Source organism: Hypanus sabinus, chromosome 12 (assembly GCF_030144855.1).
Source record: "Hypanus sabinus isolate sHypSab1 chromosome 12, sHypSab1.hap1, whole genome shotgun sequence".
Taxonomy (NCBI): domain Eukaryota; kingdom Metazoa; phylum Chordata; class Chondrichthyes; order Myliobatiformes; family Dasyatidae; genus Hypanus; species Hypanus sabinus.
In genome coordinates, this window is record NC_082717.1 from 78,976,715 (window position 1) to 79,004,550 (window position 27,836).

General features: G+C 43.5%; 1 protein-coding gene across 1 annotated transcript; it reads left to right on the forward strand.

Moving 5' to 3' along the window:
- The first annotated feature begins 1,191 nt into the window (after positions 1–1,191).
- Positions 1,192–27,836, forward strand: LOC132402395 (complement component C1q receptor-like). Its single transcript, XM_059985253.1, has 2 exons — positions 1,192–3,754; positions 22,397–27,836. Exons 1-2 carry the CDS (start codon positions 1,991–1,993, stop codon positions 24,035–24,037), a joined length of 3,405 nt encoding a protein of 1,134 aa, XP_059841236.1. The 5' UTR covers positions 1,192–1,990; the 3' UTR covers positions 24,038–27,836.

Here is a 27,836-nt window from a genome sequence, read left to right on the forward strand (position 1 = left end):
GTTTTCCAACCATTTTATGCCATGGACCCCTACCATTATCCAAAGGGTCAGTGGATCCCAAGTAGAGAACCCCTGTTTTAGAGGTGTGCACAATTCTGAGGGGTGTAGATAATGCAGGCTTCCCCCCCCCCACCCCCTTCAGGCTGGGTAAGACAAGAGGTAGATGTCATAGGGGTGGGTGAAATATTTATTGGGAATCTGAGGAGGAAATGTTTCACACAGAGAATGGAGTGGGCAGTCAGCTTAAGAGATAGATTTGGGTTCAATTATAACATTAAGAGAAGTTTGGATGCGTACATAGGTGAGCAGATAGATAGGTACAGGTAGACAGGACTAGGCAGAAGACCTGGATGGCATGAACTAAATGGGCCGAAAAGCCTGTTTCTGTGCTGTAGTTCTTTATGACTCTATGATGAGGGATCTATGACCTGACAGAATAACTCCGTTTATCTTCCCAGTGATGTAGTTTCACTTGCAGATGAGCTCCAGCATTCTCTGCTTTTATTGTGCATGTGTATACTTTGTGAAACTTATCGTCTGATTTGCACACAACGTTTAACTTCTCCACTCGGAAAAACATGTCCCAATATATTGTAGCTCGCTCTCAGCAATGTCGTATCCTTCTCACAAGGTCACATAGGAAGCTCATCGCCATAATTTACCCTCCCAGTGGTTACATCCGATTTGATTCTGCTCTCAGGGAATAATTAAAGTTGTCCCACCATATGCTTTCAGTAACGTGTGGGAAAATACATCTTTATTTATCAGAAGCTCTTGTACGTTTAAGACAATAAACAACACTAAAATAGTATGAAGTCGCAAGAGACTGCGAACGCCGGATGGCGCAGCAAATCGAAAACCTGCAGGGACTCGGCAGGTTGTGATGCCTGACCTCCTGAATTCCTTTGGCTTTTTGTGTGTTGCACTAAAATAGTACGTGCCTGCTATGAACCTTCGGCTACTTTTTAACTATACTCTTGGTAGCTTTTAACCAGTCATTTTATAAATAAACTATTGAACCACGACAGCTATATAAAGCTGAGGTTCCCAGGATACATATGGTTTTATTTTGGATGACATGGGATTAGCACGTATTATTTCTGAGGGGCCATAGAAACGCCAAGGTGTGGAATTTCAGATGCTTTCCTTTGGAATGCGTGCAAACCCGGACAGCAGCGACCGTCGAAGCAATTAAATCCATTTGGGAAAAAATAAGCCCGATCTTGTTTCGAAAAAGGAACTATTAAGTTCTCCTGTTTCGAAAGCGGACTTAACTAAAGAAATATCTTTGAGTAAAAATAGACTTCCAATTAAAAAGGTTAAGTTCCCATTGGAGGGCCTGATGGTCGGTCGATTCTCATGAGCACAGCTGCTTTGGCTCCGTGTGATTTGAAATGTACCATTCCCACGACCTCACTGATTAAGATCGCAGGAGAAGCGGGGCTGAGGTTAGCTTCGGGGGCCGCTTCCATAAAGCTGCCTTTCCCACTCCCACGTTTACAGGATAGGCTTTATTTTAATCCCTACTACTAACTGCCTTACATATCTGTGCTATAATCTTTGCGCCCATATTAACCTGGGCGCATGGTGGCTGTGTCAGCGACCAACTTTATGAGGCTTATTCTAAATCAGCGATCACCGGATGTCAAAATGTTAAATCAATGGACAGCAGACGTAGCCCATCTGGTGGGGTGTGATGAGATAATAGATTAAACATACTTTACATCTACTAAGTACATCTTCACTGTTCCAAAGTTGGAATGCTAAGGATAAAGGAATGTTGACTTTATAAATCCCAAGCGACTCCTTCGCCGCTTCCGCCAGATTCCTTGCTGGAACCGTGGGATAATCGCACGTAGAAATCCAGGGAATATCGGGAGCGGGAGATGTGTGGAAGAACACTGCTGCACGCTCTCCGGCCAGTTGCCTGAGCGGCCGGCGTGTTGGCGACCTGCTCACCTGTAACCCGCCAGGGACTCTGCCGCAGAGGATGTTACTGCTGGTGATGCACAGCTTGCTGTTAGTGGTCACGGCTCGCCCACCGGTGCCCTCGGACACCGTGTGCGGCAGTAATGCTTGTTACACCGCGCACCTGGACAGAAAGCCCTTCCACCAGGCCCTAGAAAGGTGCAAAGCCAACGGGGGTAACCTGGCGACGGCCAAGAACACAGAGGAAGCGCTGCTGATCCACAAGCTGCTGTCTGGATTCTCCGCCGCACAGCGGCCGAGGAGCAAGTTTTGGCTCGGACTCCGGCTGCCCCCGAGGCATTGCTACCAGCAGCACAAACCGCTGAGGGGCTTCATCTGGACCTCGGGAGGATCAGAGACCACCTACTCCAACTGGGCCAGGGAGCCCCGGAGTACCTGCACCGCGCACAGGTGCGTTCACCTCATGTCCAGCCCGGCCGGAGGCAACTACAAGTGGCACGACGGCGCGTGCGGTCACGGTGCGGACGGCTACCTTTGCAAGTTCAGCTTTAAAGGTATGTGCCCTCAGATCGCCCTGAGCGGCCCGGGTTCGGCCACCTACACTACCCCTTTCGGCGCCGTGAGTTCCTCCTTGACCCACGTCCCGTTCGGTTCCATTGCGGACGTGTCCTGCGAAGCGGGCTCTCCTGCAGCCGGCTATGTGTTGTGCAAGGAACGAGACCCGGGACGGTATGGATGGTCGAGCGATGGACCCTTCTGCACCCCTCCATCCGGCTGCGACCTTGATAATGGGGGCTGCGCACAGATTTGCGTGAGCGCCGGAGAAGTAGGAGGGTACCGGTGCCAGTGCGACCCTGGGTACCAACTGCGCGGGGACCAGCGCTCCTGCGAGCCTCGGGACTACTGCCAGGACCGGCCATGTGAATACAGCTGTGTCAGCCATTTTCAGGGTTTCCAGTGTCTGTGCCCCGTGGGCTACCAGCTCGCGGAAAACGGGCGCAGCTGCGAGGACACGGACGAATGCACGCAGACACCCTGCGCCCAGAGATGTATCAATACGCTGGGGAGCTTTCGCTGCGACTGCACCCAGGGTTACGCGCTGATTGCCGGCCAGTGCAGAGACCTGGATGAATGTTCTGACCATCCCTGTGACCACATCTGTCAGAACGCCGTCGGCTCGTACAGGTGCTTTTGCAGAGCAGGCTACCGACTCCAAGGGACCTTCTGCGTGGACATAGACGAGTGCGCAACACACCCCTGTCAGGGGACCTGCTCCAACAGCGAAGGCAACTTCCAGTGCTCCTGCAGCCAAGGCTACGAGCTCGGGGAGGATGGGGAAAGTTGCATTCCTGCAGATGTGGCCACCTCTCTCACCTCCACTACCCAGCGCTGGGAAACCATGGCGGGAGAGTGGGATCCCACTACGCCGGGCGCACTGATGGAACACGGCTCTGACTGGGAAATGACCTCCGTCTCATTAGGGGGTCCGTCCATCAGGATGGGGGCGGCGGCGGAGAGCGCCACTGTGGACTGGACCCCCGTTCCTTCACCTACAACAGCGCGGCTCTCCGAGAAGCCCGGCTCTGCCAGTCTGTCGTGGGCGCTGATGGGCGCTCTGGGCTCCGTGGCCGCGCTGCTGCTCGTCCTGTGTATGGTGGGTTTCGTCATGTGCCTTCGCAACCGGTCGCCCAAAGAGAAGGGCATCAACGCCGGAGATTACTACAGCTGGGTCCAGTCAAGAGGGCAATCCCCATTCAGGGCTTCCTATGTCAGGTGCAGCCGTTCAAGCGATAATTACATCGAGATTGAAGCGAGCCAAACCGAGGTGTAGACACACGATGTGAACTATGTCCCCACCGTCTGTGACAAAACTTCCCGCGCTCCTGGGCAACTTCAGAAAGAAATGAAGACAAAAAAAACACAGACGCAAAGATTCTGAAATAAAGACATATGAACGGGCACAGACTTGAAATATTAACTCTGCTTTTCTCTCCACAGTCGCTGCCTGTCCTGCTGAATTGTCCTCACACTTCTGTACCACGCAGGCAGTGGGCATTCGGCCCATCAATCTGATAGTAGCAGCTCTCGGAACACACACATTAATCCCATTCCTACATTTATCTCCCTCTAGCCTGTCTTGGTCACATGCTTATCGACTTTATCAATCATTCGAGGGGTATGGGCTTTGCAGGCCAAGCCAGCGTTTAATTGCCCATCTCTAGACTGCCCTTGAGGTGAGCTGCCTTCCTGAACGCTGCAGTCCATCTGGTGTGGGTTCACTCACAATGCAGTCACGGGGGGGGGGAATGCTAGGGTTGTGACCCAGCAATGATGAAAGAATTGTGATGTTTTCCAAGTCCAGCTTGTTTGGATAGCAGCTCCCAGGTGATGAAAGCTTCTGCCTTTGCTACCCTTGTCTTTCTAGCAAGGGTTTGGAAGATGCTGTTAAAAGAGTCTTTGAAATTTTCCTCCCTCTATATTAGAGCAAATTGCAGTAACTAGTTAGCCCATCAACACTTGTTCGAGGTGTGATAATAAGCTGGATCTTGTCGGGAAATCCCATGAGGTCACAGGGAGAGCATGTAAACTCCACACAGACAACACATTTCTATAAAAAAAACATAACATGCATTACTAATGGACTCAAGTCACTTTATTTTTGAAAACCGTGAGTAGTTCTGCTTCTTCTGCCCCTAGCAGTACAGCAATAATTTCTTTTGACAAGTATCAGATGATTGCATAGATTTATATAGACCTCCAAAGGGCACCATTTGTTTTCTTGGATATTATTTTGTTGGGCAACTGGCTTAAAACTTTATGCACAGCTTTGGTGATACTGCCTGGCTATAGTCCTTGACTCACTCATAAATTCAGTGCAGATATTGGAAATATTTTTTTACATAATGAGGTGGTATTTCACCAAGTTCCTTAGCATTGAAACAAATATTATTGGACGTAGAACGTTACTTTAAAGATTCTCATCAAACGTACAAATTTAGATTTTTTTCTGAATTGAAAATTGGTTTAATATAATTTATATGATTATGATAATGTAACAATTGGATTTTTATATCTTTCCTGACTTGCATGTTTCAGAAACTCTTTTACAGTTAAGTACTTTTTAAATGTGGTCACTGTTGCAATTGTGAAACTTGGGTGCTAATTTGAAGAGTGCACCCTAACAAATAAGGTGATATGGGTACAGTAACCTATTATATATATTTTAATGTTGATTAAGGGATTAATAATGGCCAGAGGCATTGGGGATAACTCTTCTTTTCTGAGTAATATCATGGATTATTTACTGTCCTGAGAGAAATATTTAATGTCAAGATGGCACTTTTGAGAGTTAAGTTCTCATATTCTTAAGTTTCAACTTGGATTATTTTTCTTGCATCTCTGGAATGGTACGAAAGCCACAAATTCCCTTATAAGTTTTTTGGGCTATACGTAGGATGATGGGTCACAGCCACTGGAAAGTTCAGTCTAAAACTCGAGGGCATCACTCTAAGGAGACAAGAAATATTTAAGAGGGACCTGAGGGGGTAGGTCTTCACAGAGAGGGCAGTGGATTCTTGAAATAGCTTAGCTTTTGTCCAAGGTAGAGACAGGTACAATCATAATATTTGGACAGGTACATTAATGGAAAGATTTAGAGGGATAATGGGCAATACACAGGGAAAAAGAATGTGTGTGTGTATTATTCTTGTTTAGCATGGATGAGATGAACTGAAGTGTCAGGTTTTGTGCTATATAAATACAGTATATTGTGCAAGTACCATAAATGTCTATTTCATAGGCAACCTGTGCGTAATTATTCACATTCAATGAAAGACTGGCAGAAACTAAAATGATACCTTGACAGTTTAACATGTACTACCTATCTTATCTGCACATTCTGGTGGATGTGAAGCAGACCAATACTTCCTGAAAATCTCTTCAGATTCATATCGACAGCAAATTTAGGCTTTTATACACATGTTCCCTGAGTTTTAACCCTTTTAGTATCAACACTATTATAGATCAGGGCTTGGAGTTAGGAGTCAAATTCCAGTGTCCTTTGTGAGGAGTTTGTACATCCTCCTCGTGGAATGCATGGGTTTTCCCTGGGTGCTCCAGTTTCCTCTCACAGTCCAAAGACATACCAAGTAGGTTAATTGGTCATTGTAAATTGTCCTGTGAGTAGGCTAGGGTTAAATTAAGTTTGTTGGGATTGCTAGGATGGTGTGGATCGAAGGGCTGGAAGTACCTACTACATGCTGTATTGGTAAAAAAAAGAATTAATAGGATCTCCTTATTAATTCTAACCGCTTGCAGTCTGGGTATACATGTGAGCAAAATTGGGCCTATTATTCCCCCCCCCCCCCACCGGCATGTAATCACCATAATGAAGCTGCAGTAAGTCATTCTTGTAAATCACTTCACCAAGGACAGAAAGAGAAACACTCTACATTGGTTGAAAATGTGGACCACCTTTGTGAGAAATCAACAAATCTTGGAAATGCAACTATTGAAATTAAGTTCCTTTAATTGTTTGTTTCAATTGTCTGCAGTCCACTTCATTGTGAGGTTTGTCTGGACAGGTTGCAGGTGTAACTCAGGAAAGGTATCCATGTCTATTACCTATGTCTCAGCAAATATCGCTGAAAGATTGAAAAAAGCAGGAAGAACATGTTCTTTATTATGTACGCAGCCTGTAGGCATACTTGGGTAAAAAATTAACATGTAATAGTTATGAATTTTCTCAAATGGGTTGTTGATGACACAGGGAAAAACCATGCTGTGTAAATTGCCTTGATACATTGTTGTAACTATTTATTTAATAAAGGTTGGTTAAAACTGTTTTTATTCTATGTTCTACAATGATTTCAGACACAAAATAGAAATAATAAAAGCAAAAAAAAAACGATGGATGAATATTTCATAGAAAAGCAAGTGCAGATACTGAGCTTGCTGGAACTTTGCAGTGTGTTGACTTATAAAACAGCTTAATGTTAAGTTATGGATCAGACCGTCAACTACGATTCCTGGTTTGTGCTGAGATATTCGATCCTGACTGGCTTAGCAGCTACACTAGCTCTCAGAAATAGTAAATACTTGAAGAAAGAGATAGAGTATGCACCCACTCATCTTGTTCATGATCACTGTTGGGCTACTTCTACTAAAGGCATTTATGTATTTATGGATTGGAAAAGATGGCCCCATTTGCAACAGGGCAGCCGAAAAATGAAGCCTATTTGAATTAATTAGAGTTAGAGGTAAAGCACAGAAGCCTATCTAGTCCATTACAAAACCATTTAAACTGCCTACCCCCATAGACCTGCACTGGGACCACAGCCCTCCATACACCGACTATTCAGGTACCCATCGAAACTTCTCCTAATTGTTGAAATTGAGGTTCATGCACCACTTGTGTGGGCAGTTCATTCCCCACTCTCAAGACCCTCTGAGTGAAAATGTTTTCCCTCATATTCCCCTTAAGCTTCTCACCTTTCACTCTTAACCCATGCCCTTTGGTTGTAGTCCCACCCAACCTCAGTGGAAAAAGCCAGCTTGCATTTGCCCTATCTGTATTCATCAAAAAGAATCTCAAGAGAGATTGGATACAGTGAGGGGAAGAGGTGGAGCAAGAGCAGGCAAGTGGTAGGTGAATCTCCATGAAGAGGAGTGATTGGCAGATGGAGGAAGGAACAGTGGAAATATTCATGGAGGCTGGGAGACAATAAAGTACTGCAGATTATGGAATCCAACGGAAAGTGAAGGTGGAGCATGGAATCAAGTGAGGGGGAGGCGGGGTTGGCATATGTAAACAGTCGAGGAAGTGACCCAGTGGGAGGAGTGTGATATTCTGGGTGGAGGGGTGATGGGGGAGGCTGGTTTGGGTGAGCATAGGAGGAACAAGGTAGGTCAGGATGCAAAAGGGACAGAGGGAGTGCAGGTTACCCAGAACTGGAGAATTCAATGGTTCATGCCGTTGGGTTGTAGACTACACAGGAAGAATATGATGAGCTGTTCCTTTAGTTTGCATTTGGCAGTAGAGGAAGCTTCAGACAGATAGGACCAAAGGGGATAACTTCATTCAACTTCCTTTGATCCATCATTGAAATGTTCCACAACCTATGGTCTCACTTTCAAGCACACTTCATCTCATGTTCTCGATACTTATTGCTTATTTATTTATTAATATTATTTCTTCCTTTGTGCATTTGCACATTTTATTGTCTTCCGCACACTGGTTAAACACACAAGTTGGTGCAGTCTTTTATTGATTCTGCCATGGTTGTTTTTCTATGGATTTATTGAGCATGCCTGGAGGTTGTATATAGTGACATGTATCTATTTTGGTAATAAATTTACATTGAAATTTGAGTCTATCAGAATATTTCAATCAGTCCCATTCCAACATCTATTTCCCTGTAACATATTGTACTCATCACATATGCCCATTAGTAACACCCTGATTCCTTTATGTTCCATCTACTTGAGGGATCATTGTGCGAATGTTCAAACTCGCATAAAGTCACTAAGGTCAGGATCAAACCTGGTTTGCTGTAGCACAGAGATAGGAATAATTCTTGCTACACCATTGCAAATCACAGAATACGCTAACTCTAAGTAATCCTCTCAATCCCTTCTCCCACCATTTCTCTCTCTCACTTTCCAACCACGAATGCCCAAATTCTCTTATTACCATCTTTGAGGTCAGACAACCCACCAGCCAACTAACCACCACACTTCTTTGGGATATATATATTTTTATACCTTTCCAAGTAAACACAAAACTTAAAAAAAAACTCACTCCTGAAGATTCAGCAGCCAAAGTTACTTGAGGCAAAGATAGTTCTGGATGTCTGCTATCCTTTTTGTGAATGGAAAAAATAGTATCACAATTGCAGTCCAAAGTGGGCTGATCTGAATTCCAAGACAGTATTATCGATTCCATCTTTGATCTGAGCTGGAAGAATCCAATAAGTTCCTCAAAGTTAATGTTAAACCAAAAGATCTGGTTCCTTTCTTCATTCCAAATAACGGATATTTTTGACTCTTCCCAAAAATATACTTTATTTGTACTGTGCACAGAAAATACAACCGACATTATCATTTCCTTCATTCATAAAACCAAGAAAGTCAATGCATTTCCTTACAAAGCATCAGTTAACTCATGTTTGTTCCTTAGTCAATACACCTATCAAACATCTGAGAGGCATTCACAGTGCTCAGCACCTCAGTCCATAGATTGCAGGATCCCAGAGTGACACAGTCTTTGTGTTACCCGCTTCCCGACACAGTCTTTGTGTTACCCGCACAGAAGTTCATCGCAGCCTCTAGCACATATTCCAGCTCCCTGGAATGTGCCAGTTGACAGCATTCAGTTGTGAACATCTCTGTTCTGATTGTGAACGAGCCACATTTAGACCAAAGCTGAAGATGTAGAAGGTCTTTATTCAATAATATAAGCAAGCATTAATGGAGAATCTATCCCTTTCTTACAATCATGCAGTACAGTGAGACTTCAAACACAAATATAACCATTAGTAATTAGACAGTTTCATTGGTTGTGATTAGAGTAATTTCCATCCCGTTTAACACTAACTCCAAGGAAAGAAGGGAAAGGAAAGATGGATGGATTCACACAGCTTAAAGAAACATTTCCTCTTCAAACACAAGAGGACCTGCAAATTTATTTCACTTTAAGTAGCAAAATCATACAGTTGGTCACATTTGATTTCCTTGAAGCACAGGAAGCACAGTACAAGAAAGTAAATCTCAAAGTTGTACTTGGTGACATATATGTACTGTAATTTGATAATAAATTTACTTTGTACTTTGCACTATGATTAATTCAAACATCCTCTCGATACGTAGCTAACAACCCCACAATGGCTTTTATATGTGCTCAGTTAGGCATTTCCTTTCCCTCCTTCTACAAATAAAAATGAACTCATATGTTGCCACACCTCTTGAAATATTTTAAAACACAGAAACCTTGCTTCCTGTGTTCTTTGATACTTACTTTGATACCATTGGCTTTTGGCGCAAACAAGTTTAATTATTCAGTACTACCTTTAAAAAAATACTAACACTTTAGTCATTGGCCACGTAAACGATCAAAAAGATATCCAGGATAACTCCTCAAACGTTGTGACTGGGAGACCAGAACTGAAGAAGCAAAAGATGTTTGTTCAGTGCAATGAACAAGCAGCCTGGTGGATTCAGTCTGTATGCAGCATTTCGATACAAAGTGCCCAGTTTCTTCTCTCCCTCAGATGCTGCACCACAGACTGAATGTTCCTTTAAACGCTTCGGATTTCAGCATCTGTAGTCTGGAGGATCCAAATCTTTTGGAGATGCTTTAGAGGAACTCTGCAGTGCCAGGAGGATTTATACTCTTTAAACACAAAGATAAGAATAAGTGATTAAATAAGGCTTCACTGGCTACAATCATCCACCTGTACAATTTAGGCGTGGACAGGTAACTTTGCAGAATAAAATACTTACAATGTTAGCACAAATCAAATGGCAGAACTCATTTATATATTCAAATACCAGTGGATGGTCTGAGGGGTTCTGAGCAAAGAACAGTTTGTGCTTTATCACATGGAAGCATCATGACTTATGTAATCCACATATTTTTACAGAAATAACCCGTAATAAATTATTTAAACAAACAAGAATGCTTAATTAAACAATATTACTCAAACATTACACAACAGCCAGTACATTCCCTGCTCTCAACCTGTCTCTATCAAAGAGGGGCAATTAATGGGTTTTTTTTGGTCATCATAGACTATTCAGAACAATGCAGCGTTAGAACATCCCATGCCAAATGCTGGTTTCAATGCCCTCAAAATAAAATAATTCTTTATTAAAACCTACTTTCTTTTTCTTCTCTCTCCTTGCCTATCTTCATCTATCCCTCCCATGCCAGTTTCCCAATCTCAGCTTTGCTTCCCTCCCCTACCTGCCACAATCTGCTTGTCATCTTCCACCTCTCCTCAGTCGACCAATCACCTCGGACACCTTTATCACTACCCCTCGTTCCATCTTTCACGCCGGCCATCACCAATATCCATGATGCAGGGATTCAAGCAGAAATATTGACAATTCCTTCCCACTATCTCTCCCCCACTCCAATGCTGCTCGACAGCTGAGTTCTTCCCAGCATATTGTTTGTTGCTTCAGATTTCAGAATTTGCAGTGTCTTGAGTCTCCAGGAATTTTTATCTTGAATACTGATTCCCAGTTTTAGTCAACAAGCTCATATCCCATAACACCTAAAAGATGCCCAAATCCTGACAATCACTAACAATCTTTAATAATCCATACAGGGGAAAATCATTAAGTTCTGGACAGACCAAAGCACGTCTTCTATTGAATTTGTTATTTTCCGGCACCTATTGATGTTTGTTTCAGAATGTTTCCCTGGAAAAAGCCCCCAGAACAGAGTCCTTTATTAGGCAGATTCTTAGGATGAATGTTAACTTCTTGGTCAACACACAATCTACATGTCGGTGGGGGAGGGGTGATACTTATGATATAAGTTTATTTCTGAAAGTAAAAATATTGTTATATTCAAATACAAGTCTAAGTTTTACATAATTAATACTTTCTTTTATTACAAAACTACAAAAATTTATTCACACAAAAAATACAAAATACAAACATGATGAATTTACAAGACAGTGAATAAATTCTAAATAAAATATGATTATTACTGTCTATAAACAGTCAATTTCCTGGGGGGCTGAATGTTCCTGGAAAATCCGTCACTGAACCCACGGTGACCGTAGGCTCCCTCTTAAAGGACACCGGGGCAGGAAGGGATCCCTGAACTAGCGGCAGGCATTTGGCCCAGGTATTTCCCTCAACTGCCCAGGCCTAGGAGCAATCCCACCAGTACATCCTCCGAGCGATCTGCCCCCCCCCCCGGGTACTGGATGCCTGTATATCAGGGTTGAACTGCAACCGAAACCTGAGGAGTTACCCCCTTCAGATACTCAAATAGGGGCAGCAACCACTCCCATTCCAGAGAAATGTAGTACAGTGACTCCTGCCGGCTACAGAATGCACAGGTAGACAGGTTGTCAGTGACCCGATTTAAAACACTTCCATCACAGGCTCCCAATGTACAGGGGAAGGACCCCCGCATAAACAGATTTAAACTGGGGACCTCCCCTACTATATTATTTTGCTTCACTGTAAACAAAAGCATAATTCAAAGTTTCAAAGTACATTTATTATCAAAATATGTATAAATTATACAACATCGAGATTCATCTGCTTACAAGCAGCCATAAAGCAAGAAACACGCAAGTATCTGATTTTTAAAAAAGAACAACACTCAATGGGCAGAAAAAGAGCAAAAATGGGCAAAAAAACCACAATCATGCAAACAATAACAGCAAGCAACATCATTCAGAACCAAACTGAGTCCATAGACCCAGACCTGGAGCAGCCTGGGTAGGCCAGGAGCCTCAGTCTCAGTTCATCTTACGTGGGGCAAATTACTGTTGAAGTCACAGATGCAAAGCCTGAAACAGTCTCAGAGCCCCAGTGTTGCAGAGAGAGGAGTAAACGTTGAGGAAGAACGAGCAGAATCAGTCTGACACCCGCCTCCTATCCCCACACCCTGCCTTATTGGTCTATATGGGCCAAAATTTAAATTGTCTGAACACCAGGTCCTGCCCCGGAACTAGGACTCGCACCCTGTCATAGCGATATGCTCTGGGCCTGCCCGTACTTGACATTTCCAAAAGGGCTTGGCGATTAGATCAATCCAACCTCACCCCTGGTTGAGGTGGACGGGCTCTGAAACTCTTCCGCTCTGACTCCTTTCCGACTCGCTCTCTGCCACTCCATCTGCGACTCTATCTCAAACATGCCTCAACCTCGCTCCAACTTTGCATCACAGCTGCACGCCTCCACCCTCGACTCAGCCTTGCCTTGGTGGTGATAGTTTACCACAATTTACCACAGAAAAAGTGTTATTAATAAAGTATTTAGTCGTAATACTTGCCTTATGAACCACCTTCAGTAGCGCCATCTTAAACTATTAAGTCGATCAGAAATTCCATCTGTTAATTGTGGCCAAATGTCTTAGTTTTTCTCTATTGGCCTTGACATTTCTCAAAAATGACTTATCATGTACTGCCTTTAACATTTCCCTTTACAACTCAGTGTAGATTCTTCCAGCCCACTTATTTTTGTACTTCTGGAAATCTTTTAAGCTTGAAACTGCCTCTTGCATAATTTATTGACCATTGATCTCAGCAGGACCAGGAGATGTTTTGCCCTTTGAAGATGCATATTATTTTACATTAAAGATTTTCCACAGCTGATTTGTCATTCTAAAACAGCTCAATCCAGTTTATTGTAGGCTATATTTGTATATCATCAGTTTGCCTAACTAAAAGTTCAAGCAATTGGTTTGTGTTTTCCTCTGCGCTCACTACCGTCAATTGATATTATGGTCTTTATTTTCAAGATTACTATCAGATTTTTCCCTGTTTCTGGTTCCCTACGTGTCACTGAATCAATAATCGAGACACAAGAGTCTTTAGATGCTGGGACCTAGAGCAAAAATAAAACAAGCTGTGGAGGAGCTCAGCAGGGCAGACAGCAAATGACAGAGGTAAATGGACAGTTGCCATAGCTGAAGGAGAAATACCTTCAGTCCTGGTGAGGAGTCTCAGCCCAAAACACCGATTGTTTACACTTTTCCATAGATGCTGCCTGACCTGCTGAGTTTCTCCAACATATCCTTGGAGTTGATTTGATTTCCAGCATCTGCAGGATTTCTCATTTTGGAGAAATATCCTATTTTTGAAGGAGAGGAGAGTGATAAGGAGATGAACATTGCATTGTTCTGTTATATTCCTCAATGAAATCTCAGGACTGAATTGTGATATTCTGAGGGAATCTCCTTACAGATTCAATCGTTTTTAAGTCAGAAAAAGAAAAGGAAGAACTGAATCCTTTAATTTCCAGCCAAAATGTGACTCTTGGAAGAAGGGTGATTGAGTAAGCACATTAATATCAATCACTGGGGAATAAAGATGATTTGCTTTTACTCGGACTAAGATGACTGATGAGGCCACTGTGGGAACCCCGGACCTTTCTACAGGTGGGGCAGGTGGTGGTAAATTGTGATCAGGATTATGGAGGAGAACTCCCTTGATAAATAGAACAGATGGCATTTGACCGTTAGGTGTCAAGGTCGAGGGAAACAGGACAAAACCACCATATGACAGCGCCTCCAAGAATTTATCATGAAGCACACACCTCTATTTTTTTGCCATTTCCAGAAGAGCAGTTGAGACCATGTGGTAAATCCGGACATTTGGTATGTCACCAAAGACTCTTGCAAGTTTCTACAGATGTACTGAGGAGGGCATCCTGGCTATTTCCATCACTGTCCAGAAAGAAGGCTTCAGTGCACAGCGTCAGAAAAAGCTACAGAATGGTGCAGGCTCAGCCAGCTCTATTGTGGGCACCAGCCTCCCCCACTAGGACGTGTTCAAAAGACGATGCCTCAAGGGGGGAGCATCCATCATTGAAGACCCCCAGGAGCCTGAAGACACACACTCAGCATTTTAGGAACAGCTTCTTCTCCTCTGCCATCGGATTTCGGAACAGAGCATGAAATCCCTGAACTTAGTTTTCCCTCTCTTTTTGTGCTGCTTATTAATTTATTTTAAATATTTCTTATCTTAGCTTATAGGTTTTTTTCAATGTACTGCTGTGTACTGCTGCTGCAAAAGATTTCATGACATGTGTTGGTGTTAATAAGCTTGGTTCCGATTCTGATTCCTAACCTCTGAATTTTAAGTTGTTAATGCCTCTGAGCTGAAGTGGAATTGCTTTCTTTGCTGGTGTCACTGGCTGAAACATCGATGTTCGGAAAATTGGAATATCAAGACAGTAGTGCATGCTACTGTTGAAATAAGCTGTTGCCCCACCCACTCATGCTCCATGGCTCAGAGACATTATGTCCTCCTTAAACCTTGAAAAGATTCATTACTTACTTCGTAATTCAGACATAAAGTTCCAAAAGGTGTGAGGACCTTTTCTTGAATATTTTCATAATTCCCATGTAGATTAAGGGTGCATCCCTCCCTTTTCTCTTTTGCATTTAAATCCCTTTCTTCCATCTTCTTACAGTTAAGATTTACAGTTTTTTCGAAGTGTAAGCATATTATAGTTCAGGTAATATATCTTCTTTTTATAAATACAGCTCTGTGGAGATAGAAGTTCTGATTAACTTTTTTGTATATTGTAAGGTTGGCTTTGAGTTGGGTAGTGGGAGGGTGGGGTAGTTATGGGTGTTTTTTCTTAATTGTTATGAATTGTACATTTGATATGTTTGTTTTGCACTGTATAAACCTCTTTTTTATTTTTTTTTGTTTTGTTGCATTGTAGAAACTCATAAAAATTAATTTAAAAAAGAGAAATAAGCTGTGCTGCAGACTGTAACATCGGAACAGCAAGCTGATACCTCTCAACATACACAAATTGCTGGTGGAACACAGCAGGCCAGGCAGCATCTATAAGGAGAAGCACTGTCGACGTTTCGGGCCGAGACCCTTAATGTTGGTTGTCATGACACCATGTCATCAGGCTCTCTATCTCCTTCCCGTACTCCAACTCATCTTTATTTAAGATGTGGACGAAGGGTCGACAGTGCTTCTCCTTATAGATGCTGCCTGGCCTGCTGTGTTCCACCAGCATTTTGTGTGTGTTGTTTGAATTTCCAGTATCTGCAGATTTCCTCATGTTTGAGCTGATACCTCTCTTTCCTTTGTTAGTGAGTGAGACACTGAGGGATGTTGAAATGTTGGGATGGACAGTGTTTTTTTTTTGATGGACTCCAGATCATGGTCTCTTTGGGGGGGGGGGGGCTTGCTATTGCTTGCATGGCAGGTGGTGGTGGGGCTAATGCTTTTGCTGAGGTAAGTGGGGAGAGGGCGGCTTTGGGTTCTAATGATTTTCTCTCATTCAGTCTTTGGGGTTCTTCTGTTTCATGGATGTCTGCAAAGATTGCAAATTTCAGGTTGTATATTGAATACATTCTCTGATGCTGAATGGAAACATTGAACCACTGAAAAGCAAGCAGATTAATGACACTCAAAGCATTGGTCAAGGAGACAAACTTAAAGGAATTAAGTTCCAGAACCTAGACACAGACTGAAGTGAAGGAAGGCAGGCTGTACTGGAAGCAACAATAGGGGAAATGGGGAGATATCAGAGCACTGGTAGAAGTCCCAGAAGCAAAGAGGGGGCACGGCCACATGGTCTCATTGGAGAGGCAGAGAATATAAAGTGCGGAGGACAGTGTTAATTAGCAATCACAATGGATCATAAGCATGCTAAGAGTGTTGGATGAGCTCAGGTTTGTGGACTGTTCACAGTGGGCATAGGACCGAGAATGCATTGAAGTAGTTGGAGGAGTCATCCGGAGTAATAGTTGTTGGAAGATGTGGCTGCATTCAAACAGATCCAATGATCAATTGTGATATTGAAGGAATAATAATTGGCTCAATCATGGAGAGAATATAAATCTGGAAGTTGATTTGATTTGCTGAGAGACAGTCACGTTCAGAGAGCTGGAAAGCAACTATTTCTGGAAATCAACGTGTTAGTTCTGGTCATCTTCCTGTGTCACAGACATCTATCCTCTTTAAATAATTTACACACCTTTTGAAATGCTGATACTAATAGACCAGGGCTTTAATGTAGGACTTCTCCAGCAGCGAAGCAAAAGTGCCAAGAATAGGCTTTACCAATGCTTTGTAAACAGCATACTAAGTGGCAAGGAAGGGTGAAAGGGCCGGATCTCAAACAATGACAAGACAAAGTACAGGAAAGAGATAGAGAGAAATCAAGAAAACAATCTTTCTTCAGTGTCAGCAAAACAACAATGCTGGTCATTGACTTCAGGAAGCAGGGCGAGAACACATCCCTGTATATATCAACAGTGCTGCGATGGAGATGGTTAACAGCTTCTAATTCCTAAGTGTAAATATCACTAACAACTTGTCCTCATTCAACTATGTCGATATTATGGCCAAGAAAGCTGTCCAAAGCCTTTATTTCCTGTGAAGGCTGAGGTTGTTCAGCAATGTTTGTAATGTCCCTCACCGATTTCTGTAGGGGGGTGGAGTTTCAAGATGGCGACGTAAGCATCTGCCTTTTAGGCGCTCTTTATTTTTTCAACTATAATCACCCTTTAATTAGATCTTTTCGAACTTAATCATATGAGTTGCTACCTTTGATTGACCCTTTTTTCCTAAAATAATATTTGATCTAATCTTGAAAAACCTAAAATGGCTACAAGTAAGAAATCGGCTAAGGATCCTGTATCCATCGACGCAATTTCTGCTCTTTTGGACACTAAACTGGATGCTAAACTGGATACTAAACTGGCGGGTCTGGAAGGCAGACTAGAAGGTAAATTGGACAGTAAACTGTTAAATTTGGAAAGGAGGATTACTTCGAAAATATCCGATCTTGAAGGAGTTGTTAAATCGCTTGAAACTAAGTTTCAGTCGCAGGCGTTAGTGGTTCAGCAGCTTGGAAATAAGATCACGATTTCTGTAGAATGTCTTCATCTGGATGCATCGCAGCTTAGTATGGGAACTGCTCTGTCTAACTGTCAGAAATTACAGAGAGTTGTGAACACAGCCCGGTCCACCAACAACCCAGCCTTCCTCTATTGACTCTGCTTACATTTCCTGATGCCTCAGGAAAGCAGCTAACAAAATCAAGGATGCCCCCTCCCCCACAACTTCAGTCATTCCCTCCTACCTCTTTACAGACAAAAGATACAAGAAGTCAAGCTGAAGATTTTGGTTCTTCCCCCTTCCTTTCCACTTGATGAAGTGTCTCTCTTGGCCCAAAACAATGACTCTTTATTCCTTTCCATAAATCCTGCCTGACCAGCTGAGTTCCTCCAGCATTTTGTGTGTGTTACTCTGGAAGACACAAAAGCTTGAGTACACACACCATCAGGTTCAAGGGCAGCTTCTAATCTGCTCTTATAAGATTTTTGAATGCAGCTCTTTTATGATAAAGCTGAACTCTTGGTCTCTCAATCTAACCTGGTCATGGTCTTTGTACTTTTCCAACTGCACTGCACTTCCTCTGTAACTGTACATTATATTTTACACTCTCTTGTGGTTTTTCCTTTTGTGCTATCTAATTGTACTTATGTATGGAATGGCTTGAATGGATGGCATGCAACAAACACAACTTTATACTGCAGCACTATGAACGTAACAACAATAAGCAAATCAACATCAGTTCTCAAGGGCATGATCCCAAGCATTTGATGTTGCCACTGACCCACAAACCAAACTGAAGACACCACTGAATGTCGGCACTGCATGTTCTTTTTTCCTCCCCGCTGCATTTCACTAAACCCATGTGGGATGTTCTCAATAGCTCACTCCTTATTGCAACAAGATCTCATGAAACACATAATTATTACAGCTCCTAAGAGCAACTTGTACACTTGGATTCACATAGCACACTTACTGATCACAGCAGGAGCTTTACAAACAACCTAGATCATACCTGCATCCAGGTCATATGTAAAGGTATACAATAAAGTAACAAAATGATTTGTAGGCACAAACACAAGAGATTCTGCAGATGCTGGGCAACACACACCAAATGTTGGAGAAGCTCAGCAACTCAGGCAGCATCTATAGTGAGGAACAATGACTTGACGTTTCAGGTAGAGAGGTCAGGACTTTCATTACCCTTCCATAGATGCTGCCTGATTTGCTGAGTTCCTCCAGCATTTCTTTGAATGCTGCAAAAGATCTGAATAGATGGCACACAAAATAATCTCAATCTGAATCTCAATAAAATAATTTAGTAATTTTACCTGGTTTCAAAATGCAATCCTTTCAAATCCTCCAGAGACAAGTTTTGTTATTGTATTTTGGGGTAATTTTTTCTCTTTTTCAATTTTTTTTCCTTCTCTTCACCTTTCTGCATAGACTCTTCAGCCAATGGTATTCTCGGTATTACATGGGAATGTCAGAGAAACACCATAAACAGCAAGAATAAGCCCCAGACCACAGAATGTTTAAATTCCAGAATCAACTTCACTTCTCCATCATGCGACAAATCCTATGATTTCATCAGTGCCCTAAATCATTCCATCTCAATACTGAATACTCTTAGAGGAACCAAAAGGGTGCTGGGTGACAAATCCTATGATTTCATCAGTGCCCTAGATCATTCCATCTCAGTACTGAATACTCTTAGAGGAACCAAAAGGGTGCTGGGTGAAAACTTGCAAAGGTTTACAATCCTCTAAGTATGAGAAGGAGAAAAAAACTTTGCACTAAGTAACTGATGTCTGGCTCTAAATTCTCTATTTTTTACCCAGAGCAACCATGCCATAAGGATTTTCTTTCACTGATATCACCTCTGTATCTCTTATGGGGCAATTGCTTCATCCCAAGAATCAATGTCATGAATACCTGTCATATTGTATTTCCCTCAATCGCATGACTCTGAAGAAGGTGATGCAGACAGCCCAGTGCATCTATAGATGTGAACTTCCCACTTTTCAGGACATTTACAATGACAGGTGCGTAAAATTGGCCCATAGGATCATTGGGAGCTTGAGTCACTACAACCACAAACTGTTCCAGCTGCTACCAATTTTTATTCCTCATATATGTGAAGGATGTAATAAATAAAGTCAATTCAATTCAATTCAGTTCAAAATGTTTGTTATTGTGTAATGGTGTAGTAGCATAGCGGTTAGCACGCTTTTCAGTACCAGTGACCCAGGTTCAATTCACGCTGCTGTCTCTAAGGAGTTTGTATATTTTCACCCTGACCGTGTGCATCTCCTCCAAGTGATCCACTTTCCTCCCTCATTCCAAAGATGGACCAGTTGGCAGATTAATTGGTCATTGTAAATTGTCCTGTAATTAGGCTAGGGTTAAGTTGGGGGTTGCTAGCCAGTGCTGCTTGAAGAGCGGAAAGGCCTATTCCCCACTGTATCTCATTCAATAACTAAAATAAAATACATCTCCGCTCAGGATTGTACACATTTCTTTAGTGAAACAGAAACAAACTGCAAACGCTCAGAGGGCAATGCATCATCTGAGGAGGCAAAAGGATGGTGGACTGGGCATTGGGATTGAGCTGAAGTTTCATGCTTCTGGACCTTTCCTTGAGGTTGAACCAAAACACACCTCATTCCAGCAATTCAGTTAGTCACTTCCTCAATGATCATGCATAGAACATAGAACAGGACAGTTCTGCACATGCCATTTGGCTCACAATGCATATAAACCCGGTTCATAACACTGGACAATGAAACTTTTGCTTCCTGAATACCTTTACCTGTATTTTATGAATTTTGGGCTACTAATCATGAAAATCACCATGACATTTCCCTATCATGCACCATTTTTTGAAATCACTTATGTTTATTATTTCAAATCATAATTTGTCAATTAAAATGTTGCCTACAAAGTAAGCTGGGAGGTTTCCTATTGGGTTCAGGGCTGTAAGGATGGAATTTGCTATCAACAGATACAAAAATTTCTATGAAGGATTTTGATATTTGAGACAGATGCTTCCCAGAATAACTGATGCCAAGATTAAGGAAAGCACTTTTGTTGGTCCGCAAATCAAACAGGTCATCAATGACAGGCAACTTGGAGAATTTCTAGTGGGACTGGAGAAAATCACGTGGAAGGCATTCAAGGAAGTTGCTGAATTTTTTCTCCGCATCTACAGGGCACCAAACTACATGCAGCTGGTTGAAAGCATGCTTCAAGCATATAAAATCATGAAGTGCAACATGTGACTAAAGATTTATTTTCTGCATTCCCATCTAGACTTCTTCCCTGCAAATCTTGGTGGTGGTAGTGATGAGGATGGTGAAAAGTTGCACCAGGACATTGCGGTCATGGAGAAAAGATACCAGGGCAACTGGAATCCATCAATGCTGCCGAATCATTGTTGGACACTTAAGCCAGAACCCTCAGGCACTGAGTACAAATGAAAATCATTAACAAAATATATTATGCAATTAAACACATTTTATTCAATAAAAGTTAATTTGTTTCTACGTTGTTTCAAATTTCTACGTGATACAAGTAGTCTGTGTCATCTTCAAGCAGTCGATCATAAGCAAAAAAAAAAATTCTGAGGAAGCAACAATTTTGAAAAAGTTTGTTGTCCAGTGCAATCAATCTAACTTTTCCCTCCTACACAGCTTACACTCATGCCGCTTTTAAATTTCACTATTGTGTTAGCCTCTACTGCCCCCTCCGCATCAATGCGTTCCCTGCACACACCACTGTGTAAAAAACCTATCTCTGACATCTCTCCTGAACTTTCCTCCACCCACCTTAAACAGGCGTCTTAAACATCCGCTCTCCCTGAAGCTCTCCACTGAATGTAGCAGGTAGTAATTGGCAGTAATCCCCTAACTCTCTCTGCAGCCAGTTAGAAAACTAACTTGCTTTCACTCTTTTCTACTTTCGAGTAAGAGTCGCAGACCTGGAAAGTTACCTCCTTCCACAGATACTGCCTGACTTATAATGTTTCCGCTCCTGTCCCCTGTTTTGCTTTTATTTCTGCAGATTTTTCTTTTCAAATGTCAGTCGTTATTCTGAAAACAGGTAATTATTGCCGCCGTGATCCCGAGTTGGCGTCAATCGCATCTAACCATCTCGTAGTTGCGCAATTCGCCTTCACAGTTGACATACTTCAGTTATAAATTCGCCATATCTCAAACAGAAATATGATTCTCTTTTTGCAACAAGAAACTATCAGAATAAAATGCGGAAATAGTTTCTTTTGACGGTGCTTGTGAACTGCGGCATACAAAAAGCGAATGGCCAACTTCGCAACTGTGTGTTTTCATGATTGGTATGCGAACGTCTCTCCCGCACACGAGCAACTATTTCGCTTTCTCACTCAAGCCTCTAATTTAGCGGTCGGTAGCAAAGTTGGATATAGACATGCCAGAGAATTCAGTGTCTTGGACGCTCTTTCAACCAAGCAGAATGAAGTCATCTTCTTTAACATTACAATCACCCAGTTCCCCTCTACGTCTTCGCCACCTGATCAATAGATTAATATCGTGATCGAGTGAGAGCATGCACGGCGTTACAAAGTTAGAAATCACTCCAATCTTTTCCCGTGATGTGTATTCCAATTCCTGGAACTTGGCTTAAAAGTTAGGCAGCTACTTTTGGCGTCCTTGCAGAGTTGACGGGGATCCCGCAAGCAAGGGCGTGGGGAAGTTGGCAATGAGACAGCAACCACTCAAATCACTTGCATCACTGTTCCAGCCTTTTACGAACTTCCTTCCTTGCGGAGTCGACGCCAATATATATTTAAATCTGAGCTTCGGAGCTATCTGAACGACAAAGCACGAGGCAGTGCAAAGGGAAAAGTTATTCGGACCGAGCAAAGTTTTTTTTAGCTCAGATTCGCCGGAGGGAGAAAAATGCTCGTGGTGTCGATCAGTCTGTGCGCCCTGGTGTCTCTGGTGTATTCGGATCCGCAAGAATCGCTACCCGCTGTCTGCGTGCGTAACTTCTGCTACAGCCTACACAGGGAGGAGAGAAAGTTTAACATGGCCAGAAGCATCTGCAAAAAGTCCGGGGGAGACGCGATGACCGTGCGCACCACGGTTGCAGCCGAAGCTATGGCGGTGTTGATGCAGACCGCAGTCGCCGATCCCTCCGCCCACTTCTGGCTGGGGCTGCAGCTTCACCAGAAGAGTTGTCCCAGCAAAAGCAGCCGCTTGATGGGTTACCGCTGGGTGAGCGGGGACAATGACACCGACTACACCAACTGGGGTTCGGTGTCCGAAGAGTGTGGGCCGCGATGTGTGGCCGTCTCCAGCAAGGACCGATGGGTCGACAGACGGTGCAACAAAAAGGCGGATGGCGTGCTGTGCGAGTACAGATACAATAGCAGCTGCGAACCACTAACCCCGACCAACTCCTCGGTGACTTACCTCACTCCTTTCGGTGCCCGGAGCTCCGAGCTGACGAGTCTGCCTCAAGGCACCGTGGCCGAGCTCTCCCCGGGGGATATCCGCTTACATTGCTACGACGCGCTTGACTGGGTCCCTCGGGTTTGTCAAGTGAACAACGGGGGCTGCGAGCACATTTGCCAGGAAGGACCCCCGCTCAAGTGCAGCTGCCGCTCGGGTTACAGGCTGGACAGTGACGAGTTAAGATGCCAACCGGTCGATCCGTGCGAGGAAGAGAAGTGCGCCCACAGCTGCCAGCTGCTGAACGGGAAGCCGGTGTGTTCCTGCGAGAGCGGCTACATGCTGGACGCCGACCACAAGACCTGCATCGATATCGACGAGTGCCTGTCCAAACCCTGCCAGCAACTCTGCGAAAACACGCCCGGAAGCTTCCAGTGCCGTTGCGAGAAAGGCTACCAGATGTCCCAGGATGGCAAGTGCGAGGACATCAACGAGTGCGTAGAAAACAAGTGCGCTCACAAGTGCAGCAACACGCCAGCGGGAAGCTTCACGTGCTCTTGCTCGTCCGGCTACGAGATCGATCCCAATGATCGGACAAAATGCGTTTGGTACTGCGATTCCGACACCTGTCCGGCTGACTGCTACAGCGACGGGTGTACTTGCCCGCCTAATTTTATCTTGGACGATTCGACTCGAATATGCCATGATATTGACGAATGCCAATCTTATTGCCAGGGTCACATCTGCACCAACTCCCCCGGCAGTTTCAAATGTGAATGCCGGCAGGGTTACGAGCTGCAATCGATCGGGAATTGCGAACCCGAGGGCTCCGGTGGTTTGCCTCTGTGGGAAGTGCAGACCTCTAAACCCACCGCGAACTCCGACACCGTCAAAGCCGGCCTGTCGCTCAGCGTTGTCCTCGGTACCATCTTCGCTATCGCCGTCCTCACCTTGATCTGCGCCGGGGTGGGACACCACCTGTTTAAGAAGAGAGGCAAGTGGCAGACCTCCACCAAGTACAAGTCGGCTAACGCGGAGGAGGACGTTAATCTCAGCCAGGTCACGACCGGGGAGGACTGCAAGCACCAGTACTCCAACGAGAAATGCAATGTGGGGACCTGAAGCTCACTGGGCACAAATGCCGGACCAGAGGGAGATTTGGAACCTTTGACATGACGACACTGGGTGAGGGTGGGGGAGTCTACAGTTTGAAATTGCAGTTGCTGACTCGAAGCTATATAGGTGTGAGCAGTTGTACAAATTCCATCTCTGAATTTAACCAGGTTCCCATTGCATTCCGCTGGGCACTATTTTTAGGCTGGTGCCAAGCTAATGGTCGTACTTGAACCTTGAGATGGCCCGATGGCGCTGTCGGTTCGGTTACTCTTACACACAGGTTTCCCCCTCCCTGAACATGTCTTTGTTTACGATTGCAGGAGAGGGGCACCTGCGAGTCATGACGCTACCCAGGCATGCTACCCATTCCTATAGGCAACCCCTTAGTCTGGAGCAGATAACCCAGGTGGGCATATCTGTTTAGAACGATATGTCACAAAGTGCCTAATACTTTTCTCAGTATCGTTCGTATGCAAGGTGTGACAAGAAAGTATGTCGTGCAGATTCCAAAGTTAAATTGACTAAATGAGGTAAAGGTTGGGTAATGTTTACCTGAGGAATTGTGAAGGGAAAGTAGTTTTTTTTTAAGTGTGCAGATGCGGGGAGGGGGGAATACGGGAGACTGGATCCGGGACCCTTATTTTGATTGGTTTACCGCTCGTGTTTGTCCCAATGTCTGTCGCCCTGATGGCCATTTGGTGAAAAATATGGCCGCTGGTGGTCGTTGCATTTCTACAGCTTTACTTCAATTATTTGTAGAAATGGACTGGCCCAGAGTATATCCACGAATTTGGGACATACGATTGAGACGAGGAACCTGTGCATTTGTATTTATTATATCTTTGAAATATCTGTATAATCACGTTTTAAACGAGTTTTACATATCTACATGAACTGTAAGGAAAACGCTGCATATTTTAAAATTAAAAATTGAAACTATTTCTTTAAAAAATACAAAATCTTCTGGATTTCTGGTTGCAAAAAATCCAATATTGTGATTGGTAGATCATCAAAACTAGAGGTTGAAATGCTTATAGTTCTATGCAGGCACTCAGCACGCCGTTGGGAGTGAACCTTTATTTCGCAAAAGTTACGCCAAACGGCCATGTGAGTGGGATAAAACTTTGAGGATCATCCAATCAAGAGGGCACTAGCCTATTGTTACTCCAAATAAGGTTGAAGTAAGTTTCGCCAACCTGGCTTAATCTCGAGAGTTTTACTGATATTCGTAGTGTCGCACGCCACAGAAACAGGCCCTTCGGCCCACATTGTCAGTGTTTCCTTCGACCTGCTGCACTAACTCCTCTTACCGCGTCGTTTTCCCACTTCAGCCTCTTGTACCCGCAGCTCTTTATATTACCCGGCCCCTTTGCATTCTTCCTGCTTCACCCTGCACTCGATTTCGACTGAGCGTTCTGGGATTAGTTGCTCCGTTGCTCTGTCCATCCTCCAGGACGTGCCAGGTCCGGTATCCTGGAGCTCTATTCTTTCAAGTCGGCCTGAGCTGCACCGTGCTGTTCAGGTCCAATGTGCTCCATTCTGCTTTCTCTCTTTCCGTTCCGCTTGAGCTTCGGCTGCCGGGTCTCCTCGCAAGTCCTCTTCAGATTATCCTGCTGCTTCTGTGCTTCACCTCCTACCCCCGCTGTCGACTGTCTCTATGCCCCGCACTAATAAAACACCGTTAAAATGTTGTCTACGTAATATAAAATCCTGTCAGTTAGTATATACCTTACATAGCAAATTCAGTCGTTCAATATCAAATAATCGATTCTCGTGATAAATAATTGCCAATTCTTTGTCAGAACTACCAACTGTTCTGCAAAATAGAGCTGCCAGAAGGATGGACCCTTTGCTGCCCCCTGAAAAGTCAAGCAGAGCATTAATATATCCTCTCAATGCAAAAGTGATTGCATTTGCAGGAGTACAATTCTCACCATATCATTCTTAGCACCATACAGTACATCTTTAGGACAAGAACTGACATTCTTGACTCACTGGGAAAGTGCCTTATGAATGATGACAATCACTTATATCAGTGATAGGTAAGGTGCATGTTCAGCTCTCTTTCACTGGGCTTATGGTTCTGAGTCTGAAGATTGTTTTAGAGATGCAGGATGGTTACAAGTCCTTCAGGCTCAAAGAGCCCATGCTGCCCAATTAGGCCCATGTGACCTACTAACCCAAAGTTCTTTGGAATATGGGAGGAAACTAGATCTCCCAGAGGAAACCCACGGGGTTACGAGAAAAATGTACAAACCCCTTAAAGACAGCACAGTTGGCTATAACAGTGTTACGTGAACCACTACGCTGCTGTGTCACCCTAGGCTTCTGCACCAGGAGCTATCCCGGAGGTTAAGGGTTATTTCCAATGCTGGAGCTAAGGCAGTATGAAAGAGGATGTTGCACTGTTGGAAGCGTCTCGTTGCTGGCAGGCCATTGAAGTTCTCTCTGCCCTTGCAGATGAATGGAAAATATCCCATAGCACCATTTTAAAAATCAAAAACAAACCATGAAAATATGGGACCTAGAAAGAGGACAGCAGGATCATACAGAAGATCTTATTCATCTGTGAGCTTCTGAAAGGAGCCATTTTATTTTAGATCCCTTTATCCTCAACCCATTTTATAACGAACATGTGCAACACAGTGGGAATTCTTTTTGTTTTGAAATTTGCTGCTTTAAAGAAATCATTTCCTTGCATGGTTTGCATCCACGTATACATTTGGATGGATGGGTCCATTTTACTTGTAAATAAAATGCCCGCATCTTCACACTCTACAGCCAGCATTGCACGGCACTGTTGGAACTAGGTGTTTTACAAGGTTTAATGGATTAAATATATTAGTGTCTGTGTATGAATACTATCTGTATATATTCACATGCATGCAAAACTCCAGTAAGTTGCCTGGACTTGGGGACTGAGTTGTAAGGAGAGATTGCATACAGTAAGTCTTTATTCCCTGGAACATAGGAGATTGAGGTGTGATCTGACAGGTGTGTATAAAATTATGAGAGGCACAGGTAGTCTGAAGACATATAGTCTTGTTTCCCAGGGAGGAAGTGCAAAAGAGGGCATTGGTATAAAATCAGAGGCAAGAGATTTTCTAGGGGTGTCAGGAGTACTTCTTCATGCAAAGTGTGGTGCATATTTGTAATGAGCTGCCAGAAATAGTGGTTGAATAGCACTTACAAGCCAATTTGTTAAATACAGGCTTAGCGGGCCATGGGCCAAAAGCAGGCTGACGGGACAAACTCACTGGGAAACATCAGCACAGATAGGTTGGGCTGAAGGACCTACTTCCATACTATGTCACACTATGACATGCAAATCTACAACAAGACTGGAACTGGGAACTGGCTATTGAAAGTGAGTGGAGAATGAACACTTGAATGACATTTACACTTGCCAATAGGATCCATTAAGACTCAGGTACCTGCTTGGACATGAGTCAAATTTAAGGTGGCTTCAAGATTTGGGTAATGTAATCTTTTAGTCATCTGTAAAGACAGGACACTCACTATCCTTTTGAAATAACAAGCAGAATAGAAGTTTACTGGGGATGCTAATTTCACTTTCTGTTGTGTACTGCAAATCTGTAATAGGAACAGAGAATCTGAAAATCTTAATCAAATGATGTCATCAAACAAGTGGAGGGGGAGTAACAGAAAATGTTATCATTTACCAGATAGCAACACTAAAATAAAAGTTCACCTATATGTAAGCACTTGTCAATCTAAATTTGGATGTTAAAATAAAATGGAACTTTATTTTCCTGTAAAAGGTCAATAAAGATGTTGAAAATTG

Coding starts and splice junctions, on each gene's coding strand:
- LOC132402395 (XM_059985253.1), top strand. CDS start 1,991: ATGTTACTGCTGGTGATGCACAGCTTGCTGTTAGTGGTCACGGCTCGC. Junction 3,755..22,396: donor TTGAAGCGAGCCAAACCGAG/GTGTAGACACAC, acceptor AGTTTTTTTTAG/CTCAGATTCGCCGGAGGGAG.